Source organism: Calidris pugnax, unplaced genomic scaffold (assembly GCF_001431845.1).
Source record: "Calidris pugnax isolate Ruff unplaced genomic scaffold, ASM143184v1 scaffold24, whole genome shotgun sequence".
Lineage (NCBI taxonomy): Eukaryota > Metazoa > Chordata > Aves > Charadriiformes > Scolopacidae > Calidris > Calidris pugnax.
Window position 1 is genome coordinate 15,173,049 of NW_015090922.1, and position 22,189 is coordinate 15,195,237.

A 22,189-nucleotide genomic window follows, 5' to 3' on the forward strand; every position below is an offset into this window, starting at 1 on the left:
GGTTCTTCATTAAGATATGTTATTGAAAATAAAGCAGTAAGGATTTAGTGTACATTTGGCCAGGACTGTTTGTAGGCACCTCAAATCAGCTGAGCAATAAATGTTTGAAAAAAAGTGTTTCTATGTTGAAGGCATGTCATCTGTAAGCAAGTACAGTACCCAAGTACTTGGGTAATATGAATGAAGGGTCTGGTGCCATCCTTGCTAATGACTGAAATTATGCCAGTAAAGGCCTCTAAAAGACACAGCCAGTGTGCCAGCTCATTGCTCTGTCATTACTTTTTTTTTTTTTACAGTTACAGCACTGCTGGGTCTTATCACAACTCATGTGCTACCTGTATAAAACCTTATCTTCTCTAAATAAAATTGATGACAAAACCTATATTGCTTTCAAGGGCAATAAGGTCCAATTTCAAGATACAGACATTCTGGAACTCCCTCTTTACTTCAGGCTAGTTGAGGGAGAGATTAATTTCATAGCATAGACTGGAGGGGGAATACAGAAACTAGATACGTTTTTACCCTGTATTTTGCTAGTCTGCTCTCTCTTGGGGAAGATACAGTTGAGCTAAGTCAGATGGTTTTCCAGTGGTTCTCTTCTACAGGCAGGCATTTTCTGTTTTTTAAATCAATGCCCTTTACTGGAACTACTGTATTTTGATTAATTTTCAGAAGCTGCATAAGTTAGGAAGCTGGGAGGGTTAAATAGTACACTTGTTCTACGCCCACTTGTTTGTCCCCACAAGAGATAATTCTCTTGTCATGTCAATGGTGATTATTTCCCAGGATATTTTCCATTAAGTTTAAAACTCTCAGCCCCTGTTCTCCATGCCAAGGGACAAAAAAAACCCCAAACCCTAACAGACCAAACAAACAAACAAAAAAAAGAGTGCGTTTGCATCTTGGAAAGCATTATGTCCTCGGGCAAGTTCTCTCAATTACATTTATTACTCAGCTGTTAACTTTGCATGCGAAACCCAAAAATATCAATACGTTTTTTGAAGCTTGTGTTCATTCTGGTGGGAATGAAAAAATGATGGTGCTAATTGCAGGTGCTGATTGAGCTGGTGATCTTGCAGTATATTACAGCGATACTGATTCTTTTCTCCAAGTAGAAGCAATCTTAAGGACTTATTGTAGCTAGAGTAGAATTCATTGCAGTGTTCATTTACATCTATATGAGCTACTAAAATGGTCAGCACATGTACATCTGGTTTTAATTGGGCGGTTGGGGCAAGGTGAGGGAGGAGACTAGTCTATTCAATATATCTAATGCTGGAACTACAGAAGTGCCCAAGATATTTATCCTCACCTCTTCTGTATCCTGTTCATGCTTTGTGCAATTTTGATCATCTTTCCAAGCAGGGAATAGCAGGCACAATTATTTACCTTCTCTATTCCCAAGCAATAACATGGAATTAATTTGACAATAGACTCACAAATTGTTTCCACTGGACTGTGTCCTGAGGCCTCCAGACTCATAAATATTGGCCACAATTAAATTTTTTATGAGACTTTCAGGTTCAAGCAAGTATGAAGATGGTTCTTTACATCTCCTCTAAATTCATGCCTGGCCTTCAGATAACAAGCTAAAACCAGGGCAGAGCATGTGTCTTCGAATTTTGCATGTAAAAAACTACCGCCCTTCTTATCTCCAACTGACTAGAGCTATTTCTGGTTAATAAATTGAGATTGGGTTTGAAGAGCATGATTTCCTGCCCAATATAGGTTAATAAATAGTTTGCCTTTCTGAAAGATCACTTAATCTGGTTAAACTGTAATTGAAAAACAGGAAAACTAATGAGCACTTAATGAAATAACAAGTTTGATCTGTGACAAATGTGCCTTCTCTACCCTGGTTTTTTTAGCCAACTAGGAAGCATCTAGAGTAAGAGAACACAGTGGCAAAAAGAGATGCTTGTGCCTGTAGTACGGTCTTTATCGAGACTACCCTTCACAAGTTAAAAAAATTATTTCTTCACTGTGTTGTCAGTGTCAGCAGTTATGGTTTAAGAAAGCTTGATGCTTGGTTACAAAGCATCAAGTTACAAATTTAGTTGTTACAAAGTTACAAAGCACCTGTTACAAAGTTATCTTTTTAATATTGTTCCCATGCAAATATTGCACTTGCAAAAAGGTAAAACAAAACCCAGGACGGAAAAAAAAAAGCAAACTGAAGTGCATGGATTTATTTAAGTCTCCACTCTGTTCCTTTTGAGACTTGGTCCACTGAAGAACTTCCTGGTTGTTTAACATGCATAATTGGTGGTATGTTAAAATAATGATGCCAGAGGGTGAGAAAAAAGTGCTGTCATCTGTGCTTGGGAGAAGGTGGGGGAAAACTCCTTTCCACTTGGCAGAACAGTTAGAAAGAAAGTCTCTTCTGTAAGGTTGGGATGGATTTTTAGGCCACTAGCCTAAAAGAGATAGGGACCTGTGACACTAGCTCTCCAGTTTTATTTATGATGGCATTGCATCCAAATGCAAATGCTTTTGAAAGAACTTTGCTCACAATGTTTTTTTTAAGAGTTCTGGAATCTGTATGCGGTAGTACATTAACTCATAGCAAGGATGCTCTTGTTTAAATCCTCTCTGTACATACAGGATATTCTGGGGATCGGGTAGTTTGAATTTTTAAAAGAATAGCTAAGGTGATATAGCTTAAGGTGCAAATAAGAGTTCATTGGCTTATGCAACATACTGTCTCTTTTGCAGAGATATATTAGAGCTCACTGCTGAGCAGTTCCAGTTTGCTTTGGGATATTTCTGTGTTCTTGCTCAGTTCTGAGCACCTAAATTTCAGATAAAGTTTTCTCAGAACTAAATAACAAATATTTTCCAGTGTAAAAAAATATGTGTGTAGGGTTGAGATGTGAATGCCTTGTACTCCTTCCTCAAGCTCAGTCATGTTCTTCAAAGGACACTCACAGGCTTAGGCTTTCTTTACAGCAGAGTGATGCAGTTATTTAGTCAGGAGTATTTTCCCTCTGAAGACCACTTCTGTGTTCTGTAGTATCTTGTACACCTACCTGTCTTAAGTGCTGTGATCTTCAGGTGTTCTTACTAGACAGCCTATTCTGCTTTTCTGGCTAATCAGTAAAATTAAGGGAATCTGCAGCTCTAATCTATGGCTTTCTTTAGGGCTCCTACTTTATTACTTTCTTTGAAAGCTGGTTTCAAAGTCCAGTACAGGGCAATGTTATCCCACTGTGTGCTTTCTCCAGCTAATAAAACTAGCAAAGCTGCTTAAAAAAAAAAAAAAAGTGCTAGACATATTGAAGTGTAGGAACAGGAGTTTTCCCAATACTTAAAAAAATAATAAAATCAATAAAGAATTGTGATAAAATGGCCTAATTAAGAAATCAAGACCAAGACACATATAAAAAGCCATCTGGGTGTGCTGTATTCTAAATTAACAGACACAAACGATGTCTGGTTTACTGTCCTGTTATATAACAAAACTATGCAAAGTAAAAACCCAGGCATGTATTTACGTGCATTCTTTAAATATCAGGCTTAGATGTAGGGACAGCTCTGTATGAAGTGGCATGTGCTGGAGGCTCTATTAGGTAAGAAAAGGTATGCTTAGATGGAAGTCCAAGTTGCTGACAGACCAAAGTGTAATGAAGGGAAAGCAATAGAGTGTCTTGGTTCTGTAATTCATTTCTGCATGGAGAAGCACTGTTGCGTGAACAGAATGAAACACTCAGAAGTTGCCTGGGTAAATGAAGCATCAACAAAGTAGGTAAACTTTCTCTGCAGAGCGAGTTCAATCTTGTTTTATAATCTCTTGGATAGCATGTGGTATCTACAGTGCATTTGATCTACATATGTACCTTTCTATTTTGTATGCTAAGATACTGGTGGATCATTTAAAGTCACTTTTAGCAAACTTAAATAACTTTTATAGTTGCCTTCTTAAAAAGAAACACTAATATGTTGAAGCAGTTAAAAAGAAGAGTTGAGGGTTACTTAAAGCTCTCCTTGCTCTGAAGACTGGAAAACTGACAAGATAACATTCTATCTGCTGTATGGTAGGAGTGTGAAAATACCATTTCATTCTGGATTAAATCTAGCTATTGCTGGAAAGAAAACTGTCCCCTGAAATATGTAAACCCATATTTTTCCAGGGTTTTTGGGTTGTGGTTTTTTTTCCCCAAGTGGGAATTTTCGAAAGTTTGCCCTTTGATAGGAACTGTATTTTAAGACTAAACTGTTGATTGAAAAATGCAAAATATGTTTTAACTTGCAATAACACTTAATCAACTGTTTTATAAATGCAGTGCATGACAGCAAAGGGAAAAACTGTCCCCTGTTATTTGTAGTTCATCTATGTAGGAATGTAAACACTGGGACTCACACTTACTTTCCAGGGTTTGATTTTATTTTTGTTCTAGTTCAATTTGTAGATAAGGGGGTAGGAATCCAGTATATCCATATAGATCTCTCTAGCTTTTCAGGTGTTATTCATGTGTGGCTTTGGTCAGGTAACAAACCTACATCTGTCAGCACCAAGCATGAGCTTGCAATGTTTTTATTCTTTTAGAAGGAAAAGTTAACATTATTCCCTCAATGACTACTTCCCTTTTTTTGCCTCAATTCCAACTTTGGCCTTGTGGTAGGTGGCTACTGGCCATAACACCATCATGCTGTTAGAAGTAAGCTGTTTCTGCCTCAGATTTTACATTTGTTAAAATAGATTGTACAAGTTCCAGGATTAGTGAGAGCCCTGGAGCACCTAGCAACTCTTAGTATAGGCCAGCTGGGAAGGAACGCTGTGCGTAGCAGTTGAGTTAACTGGATTCACTCCTACATGCTCAGTTGATCCGGAATCGGACTTGTGTAGTCAACTGGTGTCCTCTCTAATAAATGTGGAATTTATTAAATCCCACCTTCCTTGTCTAATGCAGGTGCTGCTGACTCATATCCTGCACCTCTTGCCCCAACCACGTTCCAGCTCCACTCTCTGCATAGGTCAGTAAAGGCCAGTAAAATGTTCACAGGTTAGCAAGACACCAGGGTGTTGCCTGTTGGACCGAGACAATGTGGTTCACTTGTCTTATTTTTCTTTCTACAGAAAAGGTCGCAAACCATTCCCCACAGAAGTGAAGTAGGAAATCCAGGACTCAGCTAAAAGACTTCTTTTTACATCTGGCATGGTTCTTGTCCTGACAAACATGGAATTCATATTGCGAGCACAGATAATGCAGGGAGGGAAATGAAAGGTCAGCTCTCCGAAGTCCTGCTGGTTAGCATAGTCCTGCAGAGACTGTCAAGTGGCTAAGGCAGCCCGAAAGGCTTGTTCTCTTGGCCCTGTGCGCCGGCCCTGGTCATATGCCAGCATGTTTCAGTCAGCTGGGAACTCAGAGTCCAAAGGAGCAATCAGGATAAGCCTGTCATTACCTAGAGATAGGGATGAAAAAAAAAAAAAAGATGGCAGGAACCATAAGTGTATGCTTTTCTGGTGACTTTTGGCTGCTCTGGAGGGGTGGATAGTGACTACCATCCTCCCCTGAGCACTCTGCTTTGAGTGGATTACATATTAAATGTGTCAGGTGCCAAGTGGCTGGCAGAAATATGCATGTCCAGATAGGGTGCTGCTGGTTTGTACTCTAGGCTGTGGTTTTTTGGTAGTCTGATCCTCAAAGGATTTATTTGTTTTCTCTCCCAAGAAGTGATGAGCTTTGATTTCTCTGTGCACGAACACATGTATAGTCAGCCCTCCTGAAGATGACATTGGAGTAGCTGCTCTTTCTGCTGCCTTGATGGAATCATTTACCCTTATGTGTACTCTCTCATCTTTCTGCAGCTCTGTCACGTTGTGTCTCTGGCTACAAAAGTGAGCATCGTGGCATAGCAAGATTTACTTAGTAGTAGTGTAGATGTCTTTGGAAGTGAAGGCTAGGAAGAGACACGAAATGTTTAGTCTCAAGAATATATAAGTTAATGTGATGGTTTTGGAGAACTCAAATAGAAAATTTTAATAGATCATTATATGTCTGCACCTCATATCTGATGTGAAAAGTAATTGGAGGAAAAAAATTTCTTACTCATTGGTAAAACCATTAGTTGCATAGTTGGCTTCTCTTTCCCATTTCTTACCCAAAGCCCAAGTTGCCAAGATTAGAGAGGAAAATATTTTCTCTGGTGGGCAGTATCCTCCATTCAGTCAGGACACATTGAGGATGACAGAGGGGAAGGCAGCTGGCTTTAAATACCGTTTTTTTCTCTTTTTTTTTTTTTTTTTTTTTTTTTTCTTCCCTTTTCTCTTTCTCCAACTACTATACCTGAAAACAATAGATTATGGCATTTATTATTATATCAACTATATATTCATTGCTTAATAACTAGATATACAAACTTAGCTGTCATAGCTCATGTACTGAGTATCAGCCAGAATTAACATATTCCTAATTTGACTGTGAATCTACTATTTTTGATCTAGTTATAAAGTACTTAGAAATTCATACTGTGCCTGTGAAATAGCTTCTGCTGCTTTTAATATGGAAGGAGATGTCAAAGTGCAATGTGCCGTCAGGGCAGGAAATTTCTGGCCATGGCCACTGCGTTGCCTGTCTGCATGGTGAGTCTGAGGAAGCTCTTCTGTCAATCTAGCTGTGATCACCCACAGACTTTTTTCCTTCAAAAGGGATAGTGACTGAGAGGGTTTCTTCTCTTTCTATCTACGTGTAGTCCTGATACAGTATTATCTACATCAGCAGAGCTTTGTAATGTATATCTGACCTGGTAGTCTTTAACATGTGACTCAAATTGTTATTATTGGAAAGATAAACATTAACAATTAAATACATTTAGATTGCGTTTAAAAATCTCATTATTATAAACAGCTGACTGCTGCTGAACCAGAAACCCTAGGTAACTGCAAAAACCATGTGGGACAAGTAGAAGGGTGTGCAATTTGCATGGCTTTTTTTTATATGTATTATTTTTAAAGTAACTTAAAGCCTTTTCTTGATTTTAAAAGCCATGCAAAATGTCCATACAGTTTCTTATATCACTTCACCTGTTTGCTTAGCTGTGCTGCTGCTGAATATGGTTAAAATTAAAATCTGATTAAAGATGAAAAGCAGTATAGAGTTTCACCAAATATTATAAATTTAAACCTTATTAGCCTGGATAACTATTGTGATTGGCCAAATTTACATTCAAATCTTGTATACAATTTGAAGAAACTGGGAAACTGTGCAGTAGTTATCTAATCATAGGTACATACAATACTGACAATGTGAAAAGATATTGATGGTGAAGCTTTTTTCCTTGTAGGAAGATCTCTAAAGTACTTGGTAGATTTGTAATTCTCGGTGTTTTTCTATGCATTAAATCTTTACATCTTCTATAAAAGGACTTGTGAAAGAAGCAAAATGGATGAATCAGTTATTGCTTTAATGGTCTCTGCTTGTGGATGCTGCAGCCAGCTGTGATTGTCCTTTATGGACATGTAATACCCTTGAGAATAGAAAGAAAGCCACTGGTTCTAATTTCAATTTAATAGTTCAATTACGTCTCCTTTCTTATGGAGAAACACTTAGCAAAAGAGAATTGTTCATGCCACTGGGAGAAGCTTAAAACTACTATTAGACTTATATTTCAGGTCTCCAGGGAATGCTTTGAATAACATGGGAGGCTTCAGCCTCTTCAAAAGAGATGTGGCACTGAGCAATATCTGGCTGTTGTATGTAATAGGGTGCCTACGGGGCAGGATCTTTTGCTTTAGTTTATACAGCCTATTTATTGTCTTATGTCTTTAGTCTAGCCTATCTGTCTATCTGGCCCTAAGTACCCCAGAAGTCCTTTTTCTTTCCTATTCCTCATTGTTAGCAGACCCAGCTAATGCTTGTTAAAGTCACTAGGATTTCATGCCAAATATGAAATTGTTCCTACTTGATATGCAAACCCTGTATCACAGCTTTTGTGCAGTTATTAACTCTTAGAATAAAATCACTAACTGCTGAGTGTGGATCGATCCATGCACCAGTACATGCTGGGGGGCACCCAGCTGGTAAGCAGCTTTGCAGAAAAGGACCTAGTGTCCTGGTGGACATCAAGTTGATCATGAGCCAACAATGTGCCCTTGCAGCAAAGGTGGCTAAAAGTACCTTGAACTGCCTGCATAAGGTAAAACATTGCCACCAGGTTGACAGAGGTGATCCTTCTCCACTACTCTGTACTGATGAGGCCATACTTGGAGTACTGTGTCCAGTTTGGGGCTCCCCAATAAAAGAGTGACATGAGGCATGCTGGAGAGAGTCCAGCAAAGAGTCACTAAGATGTTCAAGGGACTGCAGGGTGCTCCCATGAGGAAAGGCTGAGAGAGCTGGGACTGTCCAGTCTGAAGAAGAAAAGATTCAGGAGACCTCATCAAAGTATATAAATACCTGAAAGAGGGTGTAAAAGAATATTTTCTTCTTTCCTAGAAGAACACTTGTTCATGCTTACAGAGGTGATAGTTTTATCCCATTTTCCCTTCTTCTGAAGGCCAAGAAACCAAAGTAAATAGGTATATTCCACATACCTATCTAACCGTGACAAGCCAGTAGAAAAAACAATTTGAATAAATGCATTAGTATGTAGTTTGGAAAAACCTTGCTGCTGTTCTGGGCTTGCCCTAGCAAAAAATTGAAAAGTAGGATAAATAGAAGTAGGAATATATCCGTAGTATCTGTGCGGGTTAAGGCTTCTCCTCACTATTTTCAAATTTGTTTTGAGAACTTTTCAGCCCTACTATTACTCATGTAGGAGGGATGCAAATGGAATGTGCCCAAAGCATCTGAGAGAAACTCCTTGCCTTTTCCCAAGATAGAAATTTAACAACTACTTCTTGTGATATCTGGTAAATCTTGAGTGAACCTGGTCATCAGAGGGTTAATAAAAATGTCACCAAGCCCAGGAAACGGGTATTAACAGTGCTGGGGTCTGGCTGTGGGGAAGTACCTGCAAATGGAGTAAATTGTGTGCTTGATTATGTTCAAATGGCATCCCGGTTTCTACTTGTGTTAATGTTATCAGAAGATGTATTAGTTTTTTGTGTGTCTTAAATCTCCCTCTGCAAGTCTGTTTACTTTCAGCAGTAGCTCCTGGGGCTCTAGATCTTCTTTTCCTTTTTCCTTTGGCAAAGCGCAGAAGTGGAATGGTGGGGAGTGAGGGAGAAGAGGGCCTTTGATTCCTGTGAGGCAAAAGGCATTTGACTGAAAATAAAGTCCTGTCTTTATCAGTACAAAATGTCATGAGGTGAGGTCTAAGGTGATCTGTAAATTCCGAGTTAGTTAACTATTTTCAGCTTTTCAATTTGTGCATACTTGGAAAGGTATTTTTCTAAATGACATCTTTCAATATACTAAGAACACTTACACCTTCTACTCTCTTCTGTCTCTCCTTGTCCCCTATTTTCCCATCCAAAGTCTTTTTAGAGCATGTTTTCTGTAGTTTAAGTACAGCTCAGGCAACCTGGGGCATTCTGCTGTTTGAGCATATGAAAATAAAAGAACAGATTTACGAAGCAAAAAAACACATATTTGCTGTTAAGTGTTATGGTGTCCACTCACATTGTTGAAGCCAAAATATTTAATTATTTCAGTATGGGCAGAAGTTATGCTGTTTGGAGAGCAGTTAAGTGTTTCTCGCTGCACCAGAGCTATCTAAGTGTGTTTTGTCACCATCTTTGTTCCTGCAGCTGGGCTGCATATAGTGCATTCAGGCTTACTGCAGGCGTGAAGTAACTTAAGAGAGTAGACTGTAGATCACAGATATCTGCTATTAGCTCATAGTTAACTGTGTGCAAATAGGGACAGGAGGAGGGTGGCAGCTTTGGCTGGAGAGTATCTGTAATTCTCTGTATAAGGTGTTTATATAAGTTGGAGAGCTGTCCATCTCGCCCCCAGAATGGTAACTGCCTGGGTGGGAAGGGCAGCTGTGTGCTTCTCAGCCCAGCAGCTTCTTCCCCTTGGATCTGGGCCCCCTTCACACCTCCAAACCTCAAAAGCTGGCAGATATTAATGTAACTGTACATACTTGGAAATTGAGCTCATTAGCTCAGCCTGAAGGTGGAGTAATGCAATGAGATAATGGCCCAGTGACAATGGAAACGGATACTCCAGCGCATCTCTTATGAGATCAGTTGCTCTGTGAGGAAATAACAATAAAAAAAAAAATATCCAAGTGCACTTCCAACATGGAAAATGACTGGAGAACTGGTGTTTGATATAACATTTAGTGCAGTGTTGCTGGGCAGCGGAAGAAGTAAATGCATCTATTTCAGGGATAAATAGCAGATTGTGTCTATCAGGTACTTTGGATGTCCTTTTGGGACTTCATGAAGTTCATCTGCAAACGACAGCAGAAATTAAATTACTTTGGTCTCTATTCAGACAAACTCTTGTCATCCATTGTAGCTCAAATTTTTTTATTATTTTTTTGAGACGGCGGGGCGGCATTGTGTGATTTACTTGCACACTCTCAACCTGCCTGTTTTAGGGCTACTTCTCATTTCAATGTTACTTTCTTACGACAAATACTGCCATGGTGAGAACTCACTCTTTATCCTTTTCTATCCAGAGCCTATAGGCTCTGGAAAGACACTGCATGCAGTTTTGCACCCAAACTGAGTTTACCAGGAGAAAAATCTAGTTCAGTACCTTCATTCACTTTCAATCCTTCTCCTTTTATCTTCTCTAATAGCTTGTGTGTTGAAAGTGCGTTTTTAATTAAATTGTTTGCATCTTGTATATGCACAATACATTCACTTTGAGGGCATTTTTATTACAGTAGGAGGGTGGTGATATGTAATAAGTCTGAAGAATAATTAAAACCTGTGTTAACTTGTGTATGTTTTCAGTAGCGATTGAACTTTGTGTTGAGTCTCTGCTGGGTCCAAGATCAGATCTTAATCAAGTAGGAAGGAAAAAAGGGGTGACGAGGAAAGGAAGAGTTGATTGTAGGTAGCTCTGTAAGTTCTTACCAGTTTAAGATAAAGCTCACCTGCTTGTTAAATAAATGTTTGTTGAGAAAAAAGTATATTGCCTCCAATTTTTGGTATTTGGCTCAAGATAGCTTTTTTTTTTTTTTCCCCCCAACGCTTATTGAGGGAGAAACACAGAAAGTGGGTTAATGATATGAATCAACTTTTGTACATACTTTCACCTCTTCCATATAGGGATATAGCCTCAAGACTTTTGTTCAGACAACCTTGGTTTACACTGAAGGGAAAAGAGCAGAGTAACCTGAGAAGGCTTTAACTGCAGCCTGATGTGACAGAGCAAAGACTTAAATAATTAGGGATTTGTTATAGAGATTGTGATAAATTGTTTTTCTGTTTTACTTTGGGGAGGTAGAAATACATGTCAAAGTCTGCAAGATGCATGACTGATCTGAAATTTTTACTTTCTGCAGTAAATAATCATTAGGTTTATTTATCAATGTGTTTTCTACAGTCTAATTTTGGAAAGGCAAGGGAGGCTGTGTCTTCAAAGTCCCTTCCTGCAAAAAGCAAAGATGGTTAATAATTGTTAAACATCTGAATACCCGACTTGCTGAACATGTGAAAATACCAATAATTGCACTTGGCTTCCCTAAAACATTGTATGTTTTGCATTCATCGTGGCATGCTAGATTCAAAGAGGGGATAAGATTCAAGGACAATGATTCAAGTCCTATTGCATGAAATACTTTGGAAAAGTGCTAATTTGTCTGTCCATGCTGAAAAGTACAGTTTTATGTTGGCTTGTAGATGGTTTGACATTGCCAGGGACAGCAGGTGAATTTACATTAATTGCACTAGCTTTGCCAAGGTTTCTATGACATCCTGCTCATACCCAAGTCAAGCTGAGGCATGTAGCAATGTTTTGAAATGGATGATAGTTCTGAAGATGTCCCTAATACTAAACCAAATTCAGAAACTGCACTGGAGGTTAAATGCTAGTTCAGTCTGGAGGAGGGTGTTTGGTGTCTGGAAGAGATCCATTTGGGTTAAACTCTTACATGATTTGCCAGTTTATCTAATTAAACCCCCCTATTTAAATGTCAGAGCACCTGTGCTTTCTTTGGTGAATCAAGTTTTTAATATTTCATAAAATTGTTAGCAAATATACTAAGGTAGCCTTCACAAAAAAATAAAACTTGGAGTCATTATTTTGGAAGTATGAACAAAGGGGGGAAACCTGAGAGGGACAGACACATTTCTTTTCAGGCTGCCAGGATTTTCCAAGAATGACTGGAAACTCTTTTCTTACAGGTTGTGTCAGATGCTGCTGGACAGGGCGTTGCCATCACTGGGAACAATACTTTCAACAACTGGAACTGGCCTAACGCTGTGATCTTTGCTGCTACTGTGATCACTACAATCGGTAAGTATTTATTACATCAGCTTTCATTACTGTAGCTTTCTGTATGCTCTAGTGTGTTTGTACTCTCCAATTTACGTGTCAAGCTAAGCCACCAAATGAAGGTCCCCATGGCTGGGGTTGCCTAGAGTATGTCTTCACCTGCAGGTTTAGAGAGGGGGGAAAAAAAACCAGTTTTTTGCCACTGTCTCCATGGGCACACAGAAAAGAAATATGTGCCTTTCCAATAAGTAACAGATTCAAGGTGCTGCTGGGGATGACTGGTGTCATTCCGGTTCCGTTAATTCATGCGCTTATATTTCCGAATCATAAAATCCCAAAACAAAAGGATAACAAAGCATTCTATTAAACTAATACTTAAATCATGTGCATATGAGGTTTTTGTATAGCTGTCCTGTTACTCATGTGCATAATCTTAAACTAATTTATTATCAATGTTCTTGCATTGCAGAACAATCTATATTTTCTAATTTGCCTCTTAAAGAAGGCAAAGTAGAACAAGTGTTGTCTTCTAAATCTCGTTACTGATTTGTGCTTGTAAAACCCTCTGCATTGAAAGACTTCTTCCTCCTTTGATAAATAGATTTCCAGAGCTCGACATCATCTGCCTTCTGCTTTTATGAAAAGATCTTTTCTATGTGGTATTGCTAAACATACAATGCAAAAAAACCCAAAAAAAACCCTCAAAACAAACCAGGAATGCAAAATAACCAGAGAAGGCTGCAGATATACAGAAAAGGAAGTCTTACTGTTAAACCGTATGCAATATTGTGACTGTCATTTGAAACTCAAAATACTACTCCAGCTTCAGGATGAATTTTTAACTTTTATTCTATAAAATTGATTCAATCAAGTTTTTAATAGTGTTGCTTAAGGTAGGGGAATCATTTGAAATAAAGCTCATCTCAAAATTTCTAGTATTTATCTCATCAAGAAAAAGGTGCTCAAAATCTAGGAAACACTTAAAATGCAGTAATACTCTAAATTTGCATTAATACAATACACGGTTGCTTGAGTAGAATTGGAAGGCATCCAGATTCATAAGATCAAGCAGCTGGAGTAGACTAAAGCTCTTAGAGATGGTGAACTAAGGAGCACCTGATACAGCAGAAGCCCACGCAATGTTGTTTTGTGCATAGGTAGAATTGCCTTGAATTTTCTGCAACAAGAACAGACCATGCACATACTTATCTCTTCTAGGTTACGGAAATGTTTCTCCAAAGACACCCTCTGGGCGTCTCTTCTGCATATTTTATGGACTCTTTGGAGTTCCTCTCTGTTTGACATGGATCAGTGCTCTGGGGAAGTTCTTTGGAGGACGTGCCAAGAGGCTGGGCCAGTTTCTGACAAAAAGAGGAGTAAGCCTGGTAAGGCCCTTGCTTGTTTACCCTTGTGCTGTGTACTTTTGAGACATGAATTAAACTTAACCTTCTTAATTTACCTGCTAATCTTGGTAGTCAATAAACACTTCACAAACACAAATTTTCCGAAATGACGTTGCGTAGAAATAACTGAAAGGGGGATTGGGTCTGATGTGTTAGTTCTGCAAGAAGTATTAGCAAAATGAGATCTTGTAGAAACCTTTGAATCTAAATATAGATCTTGCAGCTTCTATGGAGACGTATCTCCTTATATTAGAAACCTGTAGGACAAATGTAGGTGAGGCTCCATTTCACAGACATTCTGTGCAAGCTCCTCTGGCACGGAAATAAGATGTCCTGCTTTGTCCTTACCTGCTTCTATGCTACCATGAGTACTTCCTGCTGTGCAGTAAACCGACTGGAAAATAACGTTTTTGTTCGTGGCTTTTTGTTGGGTTTTTTTGCTGGTGGTTTGGTGTGGGGTTTATTTTGGTAGGGTTTGGTTTGTTTCTGCTTTTGTACCCCTTACCCCTGAGTAAGTTCTGTCTCAGCTCTAACTCTGCATAGAGACGGGAGGCCATGCAGGGCCATAGTGCCTGAAGGAGAGCGGGACTGGTTTAGGTCCTGTTTTTTCAGAAACAGAGCAAGAACTTTCTTGGTTCAACACCTGAGAAGAAAGTACAGAAAATGAGGGTGAAATGCATGTGTGTAGCTTTGTGCAGAGGTTGCATAACCAGCAAAGGGTAGGAGGCATAGATAGAGGAGCATCTGAAAAATTTGTCATCCTCTGTACTCAAATGAATAAAAGGAAAATCAGAGGTATTGCTTTTTAGAATACTATGTCTATTTATAAAATACCAGGAACTTCTTAATCTTTTCAGAGTGTGAAAGAAAACTATGAGGAAATACTGCTGTTTGAGCAAGTAGTTGTAAGAATAGTGAGTTCTGCATAAAGGGGAAAATAAAATAGTTGTGTGTTTACTTCAGTCAGTGACTCTTAGTAATGAGTCAGTGACTCTTAGTAATGGCTGATAAAATGTTAGCACAAAACTCTGAAATGTCTGATACTGTAAAATGATGCTTGCTGCTACAGATGGGAAAACAAAATTTGGAGATCTTTCCCTGACTCTTTTCTTTTCTTTTCTTTACAGAGGAAAGCACAAATTACATGCACAGCTATTTTCATTGTTTGGGGTGTCTTGGTTCACCTGGTTATTCCTCCCTTTGTCTTTATGGTGACTGAAGGATGGAATTACATTGAAGGCCTCTATTTCTCATTCATCACTATCACCACCATAGGATTTGGAGATTTTGTTGCTGGTCAGTAATTGCATTTTATACATTATTTTACTACATGCATAGTATAGCAATTCTATTTCCAAAATATAATTTAAAAAGGTGCTTTTTAAGCTTTTTCCAAAACATTTTGCTGAATAGAATTAGAAGTGGGTACCGATCCAATGGGCTAAGTCTAGAGCCCGAAGTTCGAAACTCTTTCAGGTTTCCCAGGTCCCTGTTTCAGGCACAGAGCTATCCTGCCCACCATTATAGTGGGCACCATTTGGATGGGATCTGGTGCACTAAGCAGGGCACGTAAGTACTGCACAATGCTCTCTGTGCAGCTGTCCAGAACTAGTCAGCATGAAATGCTGAACATGCTGGTGTCACCCTCCAAAATCTTGTCTTTCTCTAAAATCCACTGCCTTGTTTAGGGCTTTGGAGATGGTCCTTGTAAGTGGAATTCTGAAGCCTTTTCTCAATATATCCATACCTCAATAGCAGGGAGAAGGCTTAGAAATTTTCAAACAGGGAAAAAGTTCACTTTTGTAGCTTACGTGAGAGGATAAATGTGCTGGCATTTTATGTTGTAGTCTAGTGATCAGAATCCATGCAGCCAAGAAGCAGAAACCTAGGATCAACTTTTTCTTTCATAAGGGTTTCAGATTCCCACTTACCACCTCTCAGAGCAAGCTCTATTAGTGTGAAAAGGTGTGGTTCTCGGGGTCATAACTTCAAAAGTTTATCAACTATGAGTCCTCTTTCAGTAATGTTCTTGTTTTCAATTCTTTGTAGGCGTAAATCCAGATGCAAACTATCATGCCCTTTACAGATATTTTGTGGAGTTATGGATCTATCTGGGACTAGCTTGGCTTTCACTCTTTGTTAACTGGAAGGTCAGTATGTTTGTTGAAGTCCACAAAGCAATCAAGAAACGGAGAAAAAAAAGAAAAGAGTCATTTGACAACCATCCTCGGTCTAAAAAACCCCTTCAAATGGGTACCTCAAAGGATGTCAACATTTTCAGCTTCCTTTCAAAGAAGGAAGAGACCTACAATGATCTTATTAAGCAAATTGGGAAGAAGGCCCTGAAGACAAACAATGATAAAATGATTAAAGTAGAAAATACCAAACAAAATATGCAGAATGCCAGTATAGATGTCCAGGTGACTTACACAAAGACAGAGGCATTTGAATATGATGAGGCTTCTCTGGACATTCAGAACGGTCATGTACTGAGACCCCTGCATGATAAACATATTGGAGACAACCCTCTAGAAGGAACCATGTTTGTAAACCAGCTAGACAGGATTAGTGAAGAAGAAGGCGAAGCGTGGGATTCCAGAGACTATCGACCCTTAATATTTGAGAATGCCAATATAACATTTGTAAATGAAGATGATGACGAAGAAGAAGATATCTCAGATGATGAGGAAACATCAAAATCCTCCATGGATGATAATCTTGCAGAGGAATCTGAAACTGCAAAAAAACTGGTAAAATTTCCATCCTCTGATGAATCTACCTTTACCAATAACGAGCTAGAACTTTCTGTGCCTTATGAACAACTGATGAATGAATATAATACAGTAAGCAATGTGAAACCTGCAACGTGAAGAATATTTGACAATGGTTTTTCTGAAAGTGGTCAGTGCATATTGAACAAATTAACAGAGCAAGGAGAAAAAGCATGTTTTAGCAGCTTCTCCTGTCTCTTTGAAAACAAAAGCAAGTCCCAAATTAATAAACTCCAGTGTCTCTTTCCCATCCTAAGTTGGTTTCTGAGCCCATCAGCTTTGCCTATCTGAAAAACTTGTGAAATAACAGTTGAATTTGGAGCCCTGCTCTTTGGGACTTTATGGTTCTTGAACAAAGTAGAAAAGACTAGTTAATACACTGGACCTGCTCTGCGTTTATGCATTTTATTGAGGAATTAGTTTGGGAGTGTAACTATACTGTTGCAAAGAGACTGTTTTGGGCATCAAATGTGTTCGGTTACTCCATTAACCTTTCACCTCTGAAAACCTGGATTTGAATCCTGCTTTGATCACAAATGAAAGCAAGGGGGTTGCTTTTTTTTTTTTTGTTCTTGTTGCCCATTGTTAAGTTGTTACCACAAAAAAAAATGGTGCAACCAGTACTTAATGAGAAACTTTAGATGGAATACCAGGATGCACAGATCTGAGCTGAGGTGTGCTGGCAAACTGAGGAGGAAGCTTCTGAAACATCTGTCTAGAATATGTCAGTGCTTGTCAAATTATAGTGAACTGTAATTTCATAAATAAAATATTAAAATTAAAAATTCTGAAGGAATGGATTGAGAAGGAGCCCTCTAACAAGGAAGAATCATCTGGGATGAAGCTCATCAATTGGGCTGCTAAATGGCACATCAGACCCAGAACTGTTAAACGTCTTAAGTGACTGGAAGACCTGTTGATCAAAGCATGTATGAGCACAAGCAGGATGCAATGAACTTTTTTTAATGTTGAAAGTGTCCTTCCACTGTCCATTTCCTAGAGGAAATACTTGAATGAACCTTATACAGTATATGTACAGGTGATGTTTTATTGACATTATTCTTCTGACAAAAAAATCACCTTGGAAGGCACAGATCTTCTCCAAATGCCCTAATGCCTGTCAGAAGGGACCTGTAGCACTGCTGCTGATCTGTGCAGTGTGTTAGTCAGTATTGTCTGATGTTCCTCCCTGCCTTGGTACTTCAGACTAGATTTGAATGAGAGATGATTTTTTTTAAACAGTTGATTACACTTTGCTTATTTGTTTTGTTTTAAATTTTGACATATGTACATACACAATGGTTATTCTATCCCACTTTCAAGAAGGCTGGGCTGGGCAATGTCAAATCTTGGGAAAACTGAGATGAGATCAAGTGACTTAAGGCCATGAGGCACTTTTAAAAAGGAACTTTTTCTCTGAGCTCCTGAAAGTATTAACTTTTGGCTTGGAGATGGGCTTCTCATTGAGAAGGAAGTATGTTTCTTCATAACATTTATGCCCAAATTGTTTTGGCTACAAAGAAAATTATACCATGGTTTTATTTTTATTTCTTTTTTGATATCTATGCGTTAACCCTGACAACTCTTTCAAATGAGGCTCTTGAATACATATTGGCAAATTGTACTGACTTCAGTTGTATCCAACATACTTGGAACAGAAAATAGCCAAGACCTTTCAACCTTAACATGTCAACTTCTGTTGTTCTGGTTAGTTTTACCGTATTTAAGTCATTCCAGTATGTCTGAAAGTTTCCAAAGTTCAGTGAACAGTTAAAAGTTGTCTCATTCTTGTTTTCGGTGTAATGCTGGCAGGCTCACTAGCTCTGTAAGAAGAACTTATGGAATCTTGTATTGCTAATCTTGAATTACTAGCTATTTCTAATAACTGCAAATATTGGCCTCAGTTGCTGGCCTCTTCCACAGAAGGAGGAGGACATATGGGAAACTGGCACTCTTGTTGGATAGCCTGTTGATGGAAAGTTTTGAAGTCACCTACTGTGAAACAAGGGACTGTCTATACTAATCTTTTTTTCAGAATTTTCCACATATATTGACACTTTTTCAAATAGAAAGTGAACACAAAGTTAGGGTCAACTCTGTTATACTGGCAAAAATGTGGAATTGACATAATTGGATTTGGTAGTTAATCTATGTTTTATGATGATATTGCTGAAGCGAGATTCAAATTTGAAATCAAATTTTATTCTATTGCTTCTGTTTGGAGCAGGGGTGACTGGGTGAGTTTGGCTCATATCTGACAGGAAGAGAGGGAGAGATCCTATCAAAGAACCTTATTTACTTCTAGCAGACACCTCCACCTCCTTCATTTTAAATGACTCCAAGCCCTTCAAGTATTTATATATGTGTGAAGGGTTGTGGCTGACAGCTTACCTTATAACTGTAAGAAATGGTAGGTAAGACTTCATGCATGATACACAGGATGTTTGTGTAGCAAGTCTAGCCTCTTTTATTCTTTTTTTAAAGTACACATTAATTTAAAAAAATGAGAAAGCACTCCATATAGCTTTTGTTGCCCTCCAACTTGTCTTCCATTATGGATACAAAGATCAAAGTTTTAGTGACAGTTAGAAAGTTACAGGACAGTGAGGAGAGAAATGGCTTGCTAAAAGTGCATGAAATGGAAAAACATAGTCCAATCTTCATTAAAAAAACCCCACAACACTATCTCTTTAATACAGAAATAATACAACCCAGATACTTGGCAGGGCTACTTTGATTGGGAGAGGATGTTGCACACTGGAACCCAGACTCTCCGTTTTCCGTAGCGAAGTGCACTTGTACGCCAGAGCCGAGAATGGATGGGATCTGTTTCATATTATCAAGTTAGATGTGGCTCTCTGGCCTTTCCCAGTGTACTCAGCATAGACTATAAGTCTGCATAATAAGTATCATGGGATTTCAAGTAATAGTTTAAATTTATTAAGACATAGTACAATATTCCTGCTTTTTTTGGAAAACATGATCACACCTCACAAAACTGTTCTCAAGACATCCCACCATGTGCCTTAATGTAATCCTAACACTGGGAAAAAATTCCTCTTTACACAGGGGCTGACATAATAGGTCTCTAAGCCCTACTTGTTTTCAGTGTTTGGAGGGGTTTAGTTGGTGCGTAGCTGTCATACTGTCTCTCGCCAAAAAGTTGAACCATTTCCCAGGGTTTTTAAAATTATGGTGCCATCTCAGAACTGCTAAGACAGCTTTTTGCCTGCCTGTCTTCCATATCTTGAGTAAAGCAGCTGCCTGGGGGATCTACATTAATGTCTTTCTGCCTTCAAATTTACATGTAGTGAATTAGAGGGGTGTCCAGGCTGGATTTTGAGCTATTCAGCCCCTGAAGTGCCTCTGAGTGAATTCCCCAGTGCTACTTGGTAAGGTCTTATTTCAATTTTGTGGTCAATCTGGAAACATTTTCTTTGGATGCCACATAAGATTTTGTTTGGCTAATTAAGAATGTTAACAGCTCTCTTAATGCAATGGAGTTGCTTTATAGGTAAGACAGACCTCTTCCTGGAAAGAGAGGAAAGGGGATTTTTAAAGAAAGTGGCAAGGTGGGGGGAAGCTTAAAAGCACATATAAGGAAGGGATAGAATAGAAGCGGAAAGTCTTCTTTCTAGCTATTGCCTACACATAGATTGTATTTCCAGTCGCATCATGCAAAGCGTGGGTCTACTTTCACAATATAAACTTACTCATTTTGCCAAGATGAGCCAGTATTTTAAAAAATCCTGAAATGTGACAACAAAATTCTGTTCCTACAAAAACCCTTTTAAGTGCTGTAGGCTGTGTGACCCCGTACTTCATGGCATCATTGTTACACTGCTTGTTTGTCTTATCCTATTGAAGCCTATTTTTACCAGAACATCATAATTTTCAGATATGTATTTCATAGCAGACAGTCTAAATACATCTGATACACTGGTACGAAATCACTGAGGAAATACAAAAAGTGGTGTGTTAAATTTTTCTGAACCAATGATTTGTGAGTCTGTTGCTGGCAATGGATGTCACAAAACATGCAGGCTGATAACAGATCCATGGTAACACAGTTATATATGTTGAGACTATTTTTTCTCCAGTTGATCTGAGAGAGTATGTGTAGAGACAGACAAGCATCACTGATGAGGAGAGCAAAAAGCAATATACGAGTCTGTTGACCTAAACAAAAAAAAAAAACCCCAAGAACTCTGTTGTAGACTTGTAATTTTTGTGCCTCATGGGATTCATTCCATTTGTGATGGATTTACCTTTTTAAAAATTATCTTGTCTTTTGTATGGCTTTTGAAGTTTGTACAGTTCTGACTCTTATCACTCCGTTCTGCGCCTGTCTGTCTGTTCTTTGTTGCTGATTGTCACTGGAATCACACTGTATGTAAATATTTACTAAGTCTTTGTAAAATGTAATTTATTTTAATATTTTGCAATAAAAATTTTACAATTTATCCTCTCTGTCATGCGAATGGCAATCAAAAAATGAGATTTCTTTTTACAACTCCCTACACTTGTAATGCACTGCACAGATGTGACTGATCCTGGCCAAAGAGCTCAAAGGTAAGGAGCCAGTAAAGCCTGTTGCTTTATGCAAGCAGATGCCTGTATTTGTGTTGGGGTATTGATAACTTCAGTCTTCAATTAGATACAGCATAGGAAAGTATTATTCAATGAGAAATTTAGACAGCTGTTGCAAGATAAAATTTTATTCTAAGGGCTGTGTTTTTTCAGGGGGGCTGTTTTTGAAGACGATGCACTGAGACAGGAATCATTAGAATTGAGCTGTACAAAAGTAAAATAAAATGGGTGTTTGCTATTTGAATCTTATGGCAGAGCTATTAAAATATCTGAGTAGCTGTTTATGAATTTTCACAAGATTTCTAGCAGCAGTGTTCACCTTTTTACAGGCTAGAAGTATTTGCAGTCCTTCAACTCCAGCAGTTTCCTTAAAATACCTTGAAAAATAGGTAACTACCTACCCTAATGGGTAGTAAAATATGACTTCATGATACCCATGACAGAGATGGAGCCATCTGCAGAAATGGGGACAACCTCAGCCCAAGGGTGAAGAGAGTGAAGTTGCTGAGGTGTGAGCTAGGAAAGTAGGGAGATGCATAAACACAGGAGGGAAGGGTGGATGCTATCATGATTTGAGTAAGGGTAGCTGGACTTGACATTTTCCTCCAGCTCCACAACTGAGGAGTATTGGAGGAGGAGGTGACCAACGCCAAAAACCGCCAAAAAGGGAGGTGGTGTCCCCACATGGAGCTGAGGGCAGGACATAATGTCAAGTCTGGTGAGCACCTGATAATGCTTCTATCACTCCCAGCAGGTTGGAGCCTACAGACTATTGTTCACCTCCTGCCCTCAGTATTTTAGTAGAGTGTTAGTAATTTATAGGGGGTAGGGTAGCAAGAAGTAGGAAAACAGGATAAACCTGTATCTGTTAAGTGCTTGTTCTTATGGCCCATGCCTGGCTTTGTGTTCCTCTGAACACAATAGCGTAACAGATCTCAGACCAGCTGACAGTTAGAAAAACTGGAATCTTTTCACTGAACACTTATCATGGGTCTCCACAGTGTGTGGTGCAACACAGTATCAGCAACCATGGAAATGAACTCAAACCTTTAATTCTGGGAGATGGAGACTGCGACATAGCAGGTAG

At 38.8% G+C, this 22,189-nt stretch overlaps 1 protein-coding gene across 1 annotated transcript in view; it reads left to right on the forward strand.

Moving 5' to 3' along the window:
- The window catches only part of KCNK5 (potassium channel, two pore domain subfamily K, member 5), a 35,955-nt gene extending 14,980 nt beyond the window's left edge, over positions 1 to 20,975 (forward strand). The window contains exons 2-5 of the mRNA XM_014951251.1: positions 12,248 to 12,359; positions 13,557 to 13,723; positions 14,869 to 15,037; positions 15,791 to 20,975. Coding sequence (XP_014806737.1) covers positions 12,248 to 12,359; positions 13,557 to 13,723; positions 14,869 to 15,037; positions 15,791 to 16,611 — 1,269 coding nt within the window. The 3' untranslated portion in view covers positions 16,612 to 20,975. The remainder of the gene's footprint in view (positions 1 to 12,247; positions 12,360 to 13,556; positions 13,724 to 14,868; positions 15,038 to 15,790) is intronic.
- The last annotated feature ends 1,214 nt before the right edge of the window (positions 20,976 to 22,189 follow it).